Source organism: Lycorma delicatula, chromosome 6 (assembly GCF_047948215.1).
Source record: "Lycorma delicatula isolate Av1 chromosome 6, ASM4794821v1, whole genome shotgun sequence".
Taxonomy (NCBI): Eukaryota; Metazoa; Arthropoda; class Insecta; order Hemiptera; family Fulgoridae; genus Lycorma; species Lycorma delicatula.
Window position 1 is genome coordinate 153,848,405 of NC_134460.1, and position 13,621 is coordinate 153,862,025.

Here is a 13,621-nt window from a genome sequence, read left to right on the forward strand (position 1 = left end):
AAATCTTGCATGAATGAAATGAGTCATAAGATATCCATGAATGAGGCTAGTGTGTCCTATTAGCGAACAGCAAATAAAAACCTCCTCTGGACAGTTATTCCTGCATGAGGAGATCCATGTTATACAGTATTCATAACATGACAAAATTTATTGTCGATGGTAGCATTCCATTCACTTTGTCAATCACCCACTTCAGAAAACGGACAAGATCATCAGAAACAACACAATTAGTGAAAGGAGGCTGAAAAAAAGTCTCTTTTGCCATACTATCAGCACGCTCATTGCGTAAGAAGCTCACAGTTGCATCACACTGAGTCATTTCAGAGATTACAGACTGTATGTTACAGACAATAAGGTATCTGGAGTACATGTCACTAATCGCCTGTAAGGCACTCATGGAATGTGACCAGACAAGTATGTGTCAAAATGTTGGGCTAATTATATTTAAGGCTTTATTAATAGCAGACAGTTTTGCAACAAAAACACTGATGATGCTGGGAAGGCCAAGCATGTAAGTTCTGTTGCCCAACTGCAAAAACACAACCAACAGAATTAACATATTTAGAGCAGTCTGTATAAACCATAATATCAAGATTCAATCTATTGATAATATAAAATTTTTCTCGTAATATAACCGGATCAGTGGTAGACAGTAGCTCAGCATTGTCCACCACTAGACTTACCACAGTACTTGAACAAAGTGCACCTGTTGAAAGATGGATGAATGAATGATGGACTGCATCAGGAATTCTAAGAATCGTGGACCGAGCAGACGATAAGCCACACAGCTGTAGTGTAAGTGGGAACAGAAGAATTTAAAATGAAAATTCATCTACAAATAAAGAACCCATAACAGGTTTTCGCACGCAGTTTCTTATAATATTTATGGCTACGGCAAATAAAAGTAACACTTAGGATACTTCCCTGTGGTATTCTGTTTTCTAGTGTAAAATTTTTGAACACCGTCATTCCAACTTGAACTCGAAAGGACCAACTACATAGGAAACCCCTGATAAATGCAAGATTTCCTTGTACACCCCATTCATGCAGTTTACTACGGATTTCTCTCCTCCTAGCTGTTCATACACCTTTCGCATATAGAAAAATACAGAAACAAGACACTGGCGAAGTAGGAAGGCGCGTTTTAAATGATAGATTCAAGAGCAACTACATGATTGATAGACAAACTACCTTGGCAGAAACCGCACTGTTCAGGAGCAATTATGGTGTTTCTCTGCAGGTACAACACTGGACGCCTAGTTAAGAAGATAGGACATGATAACTTGTGAGCATAATTTATCTTTAACAGGTTTCAGTACAGGAATCACCAATGCTTCTGACCAATAATATGGAAAAACCTGATCAGAAAATATTTTATTGTAGATACACAAAAGATGTTGTAATGCAGTATCCGTAAGATGTGATAACATACTGAACCTATTGGTATTATTGGTATTCGCCACACCTATTGGTATGGTGACGAGGATGCCATTGTTTACCAATCGGCTGCGGTGTTTGTTCTGATCCACACATGTCACTAATGTTTTTCCATACAACAGACAAAATGTTGTTGTCTTGGAAATGAAATGTACATAATTCAGACATGATTTCTGTTTACCACACCGAAACACTCGACGGCAAACAGCCCTCGCATTGCAGAAGGTGCAGCGCAATTCAGTCGTAGGTCTTTGATTGAAATTATTAAAAGCCCTGCCTCAAACCCATAGTGCATTCCTGCAGTTTTCATCCCACTAAGGAACAGCAGGCCACCTTGGTTTTCCAGATGTTAAAGAGGAAATTCATTTGCGCTATCATGTATGTAAATTTAGCAAGGTAGTGGTCACGCTACCATTCATCGTACTGGTCAAAGGAATCCTTGTATCTGACCCAGTCTGCTTTCCAAACCACCCAAATGTGTGGCTGATTCTGAGTCAAATCACTATTAATGACTGATAACAGCCAGTCTGTGATCACTTCCAAAGAAGTTTTTGTAAACGTGTCAGGTAAGATGTGGGAGTAGGGGTTGCTGAACACAATGACACATCAATGCACAAAAATTTGCCTGAAGACGATAACACAAACGTTTACAACCTATTGTATAATAAGCAGAGATCTAAGTTCTGCCTAGTCTATCAACTGTATGGGCATTGAAATTGCCAGTTATTAGGCATGGTAAAGGAATCTGTGAAAACGACTGGACAGATCATCCTCACCGATATCAGAATTTAGTTGAAGATATAAGTTTCAGATATTCATTTTAAAAGGTGCCAGTATCTTCACTGAGTCTGCAGAGATGTTTATCATTGGTGGAATACATGCAGCTAATACGACTTTCTTCAGGATAACAGCCACACTTTCACATCCTCTGCCCTCATTTTGATGGTCGCAGATGTAACTGCGAAACTGATACACCATCCCATGGTCGAAGATGGTCTCCTGCAGATGCAATATTAAAGGATTTTCTTCCTTCAGTAGGATTTCAATATCCTAATTGCGAGAACTGTGATTGCAAACATTCCACGGAATAATATTTGTAGCCAAAGGAAATACATTTCCTATTATATATAAAACAGACAATTATCAAATACTATCCAGTTTTTATTTTTTGATATTATGACCTTCAACAAGTGTGCTTTGCTTCTTCCAGCACTTCATTCGCCACCACGGTGTAGGGGACTTGGAAGCCTGGGAGGACAGAAATGCCATACCAGGTGATGATGTTTTAATAGATCTCTTCACAGGATCTTGGTTGTTTGCTGCATAACTGGTTCAGCAGAAAATTTATTTGATTGTGTAACGACCAAAGTGGATAATCCATCATCGGTTTTTACAGTAGAAGTTACCTTCTTCCCAGTACTCAATACTGTAATAGCAGCCATGAGGGACTTTACTTGGTCTGATAAAGCTGCTTCCAGTTTAATTAGTTAGAGAACCTGGACAAAACTAACATTGGGCTGTACAGAGTTCCTCATGTTGAGGGATTTTCCGTATTCCTGACAAGCCACAGGAAAGGATACTTTCTGCTTGGTACAGATCGTCAATATAGTATCTTCTTCCTTATAAATGCGGCATTCTTACGACCTTGCAAAGTGTAAACCTTTACAATTAACTCATTTTTCTATTTCAGTGCCATGTGCTATCAACATGTCCCATACAGCAGCATGCGCACTAACTTATTCCTTTGTGCAACCATCTTTGTTGTGCTCAAAACCCTGACACTGAAAACAGTGCCTTGGGTTTGGTATATACGGTCGCACACAAACAAAAAGGTAATAACCACCATTTTCTCATGCCACATGTGACAGTCCCATCAGTGTACTACTATCCTAAAAAACAACAAAACTAAAAACATTTTATGTTAGTCTCAAACAAGCATGAGTAGACAAAATAAAGAAAGGAACTGAAATCCACTACCTATTCAAAGGTAAAAGAAAGAGCTCAACACACAATTACAGTAAAACAAACAACAAAACAAACAATAGAAGAATGTGGGAAAGCCCAGTGGCACCCTAAATACCCTTGGTAATACTTCCTTTGCCAAATAGTGTTTCGAAATTTTCAACTAATATCCATTCAGACTTTCTTTTTCCTGTTTAGTCTCCGGTAATTACCTTTTAGATAATACTTCAGAGGATGAATGAGGATGCTATGTATGAGTGTAAATGAAGTATAGTCTTGTACAGTCTCAGTTCGACCATTCTTGAGATATGTGGTTAATTGAAACCCAACCACCAAAGAACACCAGTATCCATGATCTAGTATTCAAATCCATGTAAAAATAACTGACTTTACTACGACTTAAACGCTGAAAACACTATACATTTGGCCTGGTTTTGCCAATTGACACAGAGATCCAGCACCGACCCGATAATATCGATCTGACAGTCTCCAAGCGTAAAAACTCATACTTTGAACAAACGTACAGACCATGATGAACATAGCCCAATTGTCCGTATTGTGAATAAATTCCTGAATCCACCGGGCTGAACCTCTGCAGCCTGTCCTGCAAAGCGTCATGCCCAGAAAGATATTGCATCACATACTTATCCGGCTGTACTCAAGAGGCACCCTACAACTAACAACATCGACAAGAGACCATGTGTATAACGTCCATCCTCTGCCTCATCTATCTGGCCTGCCACAAAGCATTACCATGTTGCTCAATTTCACAAACTTTGTCAGAAGTTAATTCACCTAACTTCTTGGCGACTTAATGCTGTTGCTGCTCTGATACAATCGTGTCTACGGGTTTTGCGCCTGTAATCACCAAGATCGCCTACCTTGAAATCGTACGGCAGCCACCTGCTAGCATTAAAAGTATAAGGCATTGAGCCCTCAACAATATGTCCCGATAACTTCTAAACTTTAGCCTATTTATCCAAACAGGCACCACATATAGCATAATTGCCTCTCAGATGCCCTTATACAGGATACTCATGGTCTTAAAATTAAGACCCCAATCAGGATTGACCATACGCCGAATACCAAAGAAGGCACTACAGGCCTCCTCCACAACGCATTGAGCTTCTTGAATTGCATTTTTCCATAAAAAAAACACACAGAGGTACTGAAACGCCCATCAAAACACAAACTGCCACTTCACTGCCAAACGGCCTTTGAGGAGCATCACAGTGGTCTTCTCCGGGTAGAAAGTCATTTAATGTTGATGACCCCACAGCTCAAGTATCCTGCAAGCCTAATTGGCTCGGAACTCAACCTCCCTCTGCAAGCATCCTTTGACCAACAGGAGCCCATAATCAGCATAACCCACAATGTGACATCCGCTGGGCAACCTCAGCCGCAGAAGAGAATTGAACTTCACCACCCACAAAACGCTGCCCTGGGGACACCCCTGGAAAATGTCTTGCCTACCTCATGGCTGCCCTCATGGAGCAGCACACCCCGATCACTGAAGTAACTTTGCATTACCTGCGATTCACTCACTGTATTCTCTTTTCCGCAAATAAATAGCCGAGGCCACTACAAATTGTTAAAACACTTCCGAAATGTCTATGAAACTTCCCAGGAAATATTCCATTTCACTGGCCATCACCACACTCATCACATGGAGTATGGCACGCTCAGTACTTTTCCGGGACAAAACCCGTACTGGTTCTCCATCAATAAGCAACACAAGATTAAGCTCTTATTTATGCTAAGGGACAGAACCTTTTCAGAGACCTTACCAATAACCGATAGTAACATGAAGGGTCTATATGATAAACTAACAGTAGGATCCTTGTCACCACCTGTAAAGAATAATTTAACAATCCCCTTCTTCCAACAAACCAAGAAGCGTCCGCCAAACAACAATTTTTTGAAAATACACATGAAAATTCTCATGTTTACCCCTATCGAGCGAACAAGGAGCTCTGCCATTATTCCATCGAAGCCTGGGGCCTGATGGCTTGACGCACCTCAGTCTCAGTAATCTTTTAAGACAATGCTCCCCCATGAAAATTAGCTACGTCACGCCGCACCCACAGAAGGTATGCGATCTTCATCAGATAATCGTCGATCCATGTCATACACAATCTTGGGTGCTCTTATGCAGTCTTGGGTAGCTCTTATGTTTAGGGTCGGACTTTCATGTCAGGACTACTGACCTTGAGCAAGTCTGGGATGACCTGTATGGTCTGTTTGTCGTAATATTTACATTTACGAAACCGTACATTTATTAATTTACCACTCTCTGGTAGATCTCTTGTTTCTATTTTGCTACACACATCTTCAGCTAACAACATTAGTCAAAGTCTCTTCAAACTCCCCGGTTTGTTGGTTTTTTCAAGTGGATCAACAACCACCAAAAGAGTTTTAATTCTGACTGCCGTATGTTTCCTATAAGTACTGGCGATTTCATGGATTACACCAGCTTAGTGTGTGCATACACCATACCAGCTAGGGCTGCATACACAACTGGATTCACGCTGGTGCCCAGAGGACATTGTTTAAGACTCACTACGCATATATATATATATATATATATATATATATATATATATATATGTATATTATATCAATGAGCTAGTCAGTGATTAAAAGACAACTAGTACTTTTTACAGTACAGTTGTACAAGTATAAATTGTATACTTTATACAATTGTTATAATCCTGATAGACAAGAGAACTAAAAAAATACATTAGAAATTAACAATTAGTAATTCAATGTCCCATTAAGAGTAATTTAAAAATAAATTTAAAAACTCGTATAAGCTTTAAAAATAGTACAGCAAAATAGAAAAATAATATCAATATCATGATAAGAAAAACATTGTAGAGCAATCATTATCGCTGATGTTTGGTAAAATGATTGATCATAACCTCTCTTGGATGACTCTTTAGATTAATAATCTTTATAAAAAATAGTAAGGAAAAGTGCTTAAACTCATTGTTCTAAGACTAATACCTAAGTTTTGTGATGACAAATTGTGAAAACAGTTTAATCACAGATTGATAGTTTCTCATCTCCTGTACTTAGTACTCCTTTTGGGGTCATCCAAATAAAATTTGAATGAATTAAGTAGAAACGTTTTTTCAGTTACACAAATAACAGAAGTAAGGAAGTATGACATCTGGAGGCGTTCTTAAAAATATTATAGTTAAAGAATTACTTGAACTTATGACACTTTAGATTTATTTTGCTTCATTTTGGTTTTCATAGTAATTTTTTTCTAAATTCTCAGTTTTTAATTTTTTTTTTGTTTATTGTTTTTCTACTACTTTAAATTATAAACCTGTACCGGCAAACAGGTATACATGGTATATTATGTAGGCTGCAAACATAGTAAAATTTAATATTAATTTATACCAAAAAAAAATGAGTAAAGGACACTTTACATAACAAAAAACGAATTCATTAAATTCTTGCTAGGAATCGATCCTGTTCAGTAATTAGTTAAGCTGCTAGCCTCTTCATCATCTGGCTGGTAGTTATGTGAAGTTTTACTGTCAGCAGATAATTATCTCATATTTTAATACCTAAAGAAAAATAAAGTTAATTATTTTAACTGACCAGTTGATAAAGCATGTTACGAAGATGTACCCATTGATTAAAACCATCTTCTCCCGACAATCCTTGCGTACTCATTATATCTAAAGCGATTCTTCTGTAGATATTATAGTTTTGTGGATAAGGTGGAGCATCCATCTGTGCGTATAAACTTAATGCCTTCAATGAATAACCTTCCTACAGAAAAGAATCAAAATTAAAATTATGATAAATTATTTATTTTTTAGCTAGTATGAATAACTGTTGCAATGAATCTTGAAGCCTGGACTACGACAGTACCGTGCCTGTTATCTAAACTGAAAACATTCAGTTTAGTTTTCACACGCAGAAATAATTTCCTTTCTTGTAAATACAACTTTATTATTTTATGTTACTGAATGGTATTATAGATTTCTTTCAAATATTTTCTAATTCTGCTGTTTATACTTTTTATAAATGATTAAATATTATGTCGTAAAAACAAAGTTATGGTATATTTTTAAGTGTTATAAAAATGTAGGCCTATTCTCAACAAGTATTATAATTACATCAGGAGACAAACGCTAAAACATTATAATTGTCCGACACACATAATCATAATTTATAATCTATCGTGATTTTATTTATTGTAAAAATAAACACAGACAAGCCAAGTGTATTATATCTTAGGAAATGGGTCACGTTTCTTAAAATATCAAAAAACAATATAATTATATTGTTTGCTATGTGCTCATAGTTTTAAAATATAGCCAGGCCAATGCGAAAATAAATATAATAACCCATAAGCCTATGTTATTGAATTCTTGAATGTTATCCAATTAACTAGTCTTGTATATGTTGATCCTGTGAGAGCATTTGTACAAATTCTGTTTCTTTTTAATCAAGTTTTGATTGAGAAAAGTAATCACATTTTATAATCGGTTCAGTATTTTTAATGTTTTATAATTAAACTAAAATAGGCCTGGGAAATAATAAATAATGAGTATGAGTTTATGAAACAAGAGGGTGATTGATTTCCGAAGTCAGCAAAAGAAGATAAACACCTGATTAACATTAAAAAATGTGAAGAAAGAACAGTAGTTGCATATGGGGTGTCATGATCCCAGTCCAAAGAGTAAGAAAACAGAAAAAGTGATTGCTAGAAAAATTAGCTGAAAATCCAGCAAAGACTTCTTTCTCTACTCTAATAAAATACAAACCCCCATGAAATGCCTGCAATGGGACTAGATGACTTTAACAAGTGTGTGGTGAGATGGACTATAACAAATGTCACAAAATTCATAAACAACTGCTGATTGTGAAAAAGATAATATTAGCGGTTGTCATTGGTTATTCAGGAAAAGTGATGAATTTGAAAAAAACAATAAAAGAATTGTTTTTATTGCTTTAGGTGGAGAAAAACCAAAAATAACAGGAAGGTTCTTACTGAGCGATATTATATAAGGTTTAAGTGTACTCAGTATCTGACTACCGTAAAAAAAATTAGAACTGGAAATAAGCCAATAGTGTACCTCAAAAAGCATACATATTATCTTCGAACAATACAATAAATCATGGTGTAGTGATGGGCTAAAACTTTGTATTTCAAAAGGCAGCAGACTTATTATAGTGCACACCAGAGGAGAAATGGGTTTTATACCAAACCCACTAACTTGGCAAGCAAGTTTAAAAAGTGGCAATTACAGAGGTCAAATGAAAACAGAAAATCACCAATGTCCAATACAAGAAAAGAAGATATGATAAAGTGATTGCAGAAGCATTCTGTTCTTTATTCTTCCTTGGTGCTGAAACAACCGTTGTATGAATTGGTAAGAGCAAATAGGGAGAAGTTTACTGTCTATATGTTTTAGTTACTTTTATACGGATTTGAATACTAGATCATGGATACTGGTGTTCTTTGGTGGTTGGGTTTCAATCAGGAATGGTTGACCTGAGACTGTTCAAGACTACACTTCATTTACATTCATATCCATCATTCTCATTCAATCTCTGAAGCAATACCTTTTGGTGGTTCCGGAGGCTAAACAGAAAAAGAATGTCTATGTGTTTGATGTACTTTTACAAACAAAATAGCATGACATTCTCTGATTACCTTCATACCCAGCTGCATATAAATCCTGTCAAAATGGTTTAGTCAGAAGTTGAAGGATACATCATAGCAAGTCGTAACGTAACTTTTGATATTAAATATGTTCAAAGGCTATGTGAAAATAAAGTGGCCAACATGAATGAAAAAAATAGGAAGGTGTATTGGATAATGTGTGACAAAACAGATTACTGACAATATTATGGAATCATTTATTATTTCTTTACAATAATATAGTGAAAGTGACAGTGATGATGATTTGATGACAGTAACCTCAGAAATTCTAATATTTCTTACCAAGTGGGTGACATTCAACGTCTTCAACTAAAATAGTTTTATTTTGTTCTAACATTTAATAATAAATTAGTTTCTGTTTCAGATTCCATTATTTAGTGTATTTAATCATTATCTTGTATTAACGTTTGCGTATCTGATAGAAAATAAAATGAAACACCAGCACCCACTCAATGAAGCTAAATAACACTAAAACATTTGAATTTTAAAAAAATTTAGTTTTATTTCTGTTTTGATTTAATTGGAGAAGGATCTTTTAACAATTTTAAATCTCATGTACAGAATAGGTTTTTTAATTTTAATGTGTAATTTCCAACAAATGATTTGAAAAAATTACATAGAGCAACTGATGATGCGATGTACTTGTGAAAGTGTTCTTTCTTAGATTATGGAATAAGGTAGCTGTCATCCTATTTTATTTTATTAATTCTGTACTTGTTGATCAGATTAATGTAATTTGTATAGTGCAGAGGAATATGGTTCCTGAAAGGATCGATTTTATATATGATTAAATCAAATGAAATTTAAAAATGTAATAATGTTCTAAATATTAGCTGTACACTGAGGTGATTAAAAAATTAAAAAAAAGAGTGTTCTGCAGTCCAATACTAACACCACAATACATCTTATGAAAACCCATTTGCTATTAGGTAATGAAGCAAATGTTATGCTAAAAGGATATTAGAATGATTCGAATTGTGGCTGTCGCTGCTGTAGCACCAAGCATCAAGATTGGTTACGCTGCTTGTAACAATAATTACAGCTTTCATAATATATAACTACAAAAGACTTATCATAATAATACTGACGGGTGATAACAGTGTTTTATTAATACAAAATACTTTTATATTAACCTTTATCAAATATGTTGCATAAAGAGCAACATACTTATGTAAAACATCAGGTCCATGAGGTTTTGCTGTTTCAAGACATTTTGACCATTGACCTTGTTCTGCTAATAAATCCAATGCAGAAATTATATCGACATCTGCTAACTGTTCTGCTCGACCTTGTTTTCTTAATGATTCTTTGTAACGGCTATCAACATATGATTCATATCTGTAAATAACGACATAGTTTATAATTAGATTTAAAACAACTACATAACGTTTTGTTTTAGATAACATTTAACTTTTCACACACCCACAATAAATAAATCCTCAGTTAGATTCCCAGTGGCCATTTCTCTAGAAACAAACCGACCAACAATGCACTGGGTCTACATGTCAACATCATCAGTATGAACAAAGCAGGATCTAAACATCTGCAGATCCCACAACAAGGAAGAAAAATAAAGGTTAAATAAATTGGATATGAGGTGAGAAAAGGATGCTTTACCCTCGAGGAGACTGGAGCATACGGCAAATAAATTCAGCTAGAAAATAACATAAGGCTCTTTCCTGTTAATAGGCATCTATCATTACTCTGATTATCAATTACTTTAAAAATCTGCAGTCATATTATAATTATAAATGTTAGTAAGTGCCAGGGGTTCACTGATTTTGCAATATTTTTATCCAACTAAATGACTTAAACAGTCATTAACTAAATAAAAAACAGTTCTTACTCTGCATGATACACCTTTTCAGTGATACTTTATGTAGTATCATTACAACACCAGTAGGTGCAAACTATTTTTTATGGTAAACAGTTAATTACATAACTGATATATACTTAATAAAAATAAAATTTATTTTTCCAATGGAAAAAATACTGTGTGACTATTAAAAAAAAAAGAAGTTATATCATACAAAATAAACAGATTTTTATTTACCTGTATGATATACAGACAATTAATTAATTGAAAGTACATGTAATTTTACATAAAAAGAAACAAATTATATTAATAAATTAGGAATATAACTGAAGTAGAGTTCCTTATTCATCAAATCAAATAAAGAGAGATTCCAAGATTCCCTATCTAGTGCTAGTCGTTTCATTTCAGTATACCCTCTACATCCTACATCCCCAACAATTTGTTTTACATATTCCAAACATGGCCTGCCTATACAATTTTTTCCTTCTACCTGTCCTTCCAATATTAAAGCGACGACTTATCCAGGATGCCTTAGTATGTGGCCTATAAGTCTGTCTCTTCTTTTAACTATATTTTTCCAAATGCTTCTTTCTTCATCTATTTGCCGCAATACCTCTTCATTTGTCACTTTATCCACCCATCTGATTTTTAACATTCTCCTATAACACCACATTTGAAAAGCTTCTAATCTTTTCTTCTCAGATACTCCGATTGTCCAAGTTTCACTTCCATATAAAGCGACACTCCAAACATACACTTTCAAAAATCTTTTTCTGACATTTAAATTAATTTTTGATGTAAATAAAATATATTTCTTACTGAAGGCTCGTTTAGCTTGTGCTATTCGGAATTTTATATCGCTCCTGCTTCTTCCATCTTTAGTAATTCTACTTCCCAAATAACAAAATTCTCCTACCTCCATAATCTTTTATCCTCCTATTTTCACATTCAGTGGTCCATCTTTGTTATTTCTACTACATTTCATTACTTTTGTTTTGTTCTTGTTTATTTTCATGCGATAGTTCTTGCGTAGGACTTCATCTATGCCGTTCATTGTTTCTTCTAAATCCTTTTTACTCTCGGCTAGAATTACTATATCATCAGCAAATCGTAGCATCTTTATCTTTTCACCTTGTACTGTTACTCCGAATCTAAATTGTTCTTTAACATCATTAACTGCTAGTTCCATGTAAAGATTAAAAAGTAACGGAGATATGGAACATCCTTGTCGGACTCCCTTTCTTATTACGGCTTCTTTCTTATGTTCTTCAATTGTTACTGTTGCTGTTTGGTTCCTGTACATGTTAGCAATTGTTCTTCTATCTCTGTATTTGCACCCTAATTTTTTTAAAATGCTGAGCATTTTATTCCAGTCTACGTTATCGAATGCCTTTTCTAGATCTATAAACGCCAAGTATGTCGGTTTGTTTTTCTTTAATCTTCCTTCTACTATTAATCTGAGGCCTAAAATTGCTTCCCTTGTCTCTATACTTTTCCTGAAACCAAATTGGTCTTCTCCTAACACTTCTTCCACTCTCTTCTCAATTCTTCTGTATAGAATTCTAGTTAAGATTTTTTATGCATGACTAGTTAAACTAATTGTTCTGTGTTCACATTTATCTGCCCCTGCTTTCTTTGGTATCATGACTATAACACTTTTTTTGAAGTCTGACTGAAATTCCCCTTTTTCATAAATATTACACACCAGTTTGTATAATCTATCAATCATTTCCTCACCTGCACTGCGCAGTAATTCTACAGGTATTCCGTCTATTCCAGGAGCCTTTCTGCCATTTAAATCTTTTAATGCTCTCTTAAATTCAGAACTCAGTATTGTTTCTCCCATTTCATCCTCCTCAACTTCCTCTTCTTCCTCTATAACACCATTTTCTAATTCATTTCCTCCGTATAACTCTTCAATATATTCCACCCATCTATCGACTTTACCTTTCGTATTATATATTGGTGTACAATCTTTGTTTAACACATTATTAGATTTTAATTTATGTACCCCAAAATTTTCCTTAACTTTCCTGTATGCTCCGTCTATTTTACTGATTTTCATTTCTCTTTCCACTTCTGAACACTTTTCTTTAATCCACTCTTCTTTCGCCAGTTTGCACTTCCTGTTTATAGCATTTCTTAATTGCCGATAGTTCCTTTTACTTTCTTCATCACTAGCATTCTTATATTTTCTACGTTCATCCATCAGCTGCAATATATCGTCTGAAACCCAAGGTTTTCTACCAGTTCTCTTTATTCCGCCTAAGTTTGCTTCTGCTGATTTAACAATTTCCTTTTTAACATTCTCCCATTCTTCTTCTACATTTTCTACCTTATCTTTTTTACTCAGACCTCTTGCGATGTCCTCCTCAAAAATCTTCTTTATCTCCTCTTCCTCAAGCTTCTCTAAATTCCACCAATTCATCTGACACCTTTTCTTCAGGTTTTTAAACCCCAATCTACATTTCATTATCACCAAATTATGGTCGCTATCAATGTCTGCTCCAGAGTAAGTTTTGCAGTCAACGAGTTGATTTCTAAATCTTTGCTTAACCATGATATAATCTATCTGATACCTTGCAGTATCGCCTGGCTTTTTCCAAGTGTATATTCTTCTATTATGATTTTTAAATTGGGTGTTGGCAATTACTAAATTATACTTCGTGCAAAACTCTATAAGTCGGTCCCCTCTTTCATTCCTTTTGCCCAGCCCG

General features: G+C 35.1%; 1 protein-coding gene across 1 annotated transcript in view; it reads right to left on the reverse strand.

Annotated features, from left to right (window-relative positions):
- The window catches only part of Oseg2 (intraflagellar transport protein Oseg2), a 118,371-nt gene that overhangs the window by 13,591 nt on the left and 91,159 nt on the right, over positions 1–13,621 (reverse strand). Inside the window, exons 27-28 of the mRNA XM_075369696.1 lie at positions 10,222–10,426; positions 7,012–7,185 (exon numbers count right to left, since the gene is read on the reverse strand). Of these exons, the coding sequence (XP_075225811.1) occupies positions 7,012–7,185; positions 10,222–10,426 (379 nt within the window). The remainder of the gene's footprint in view (positions 1–7,011; positions 7,186–10,221; positions 10,427–13,621) is intronic.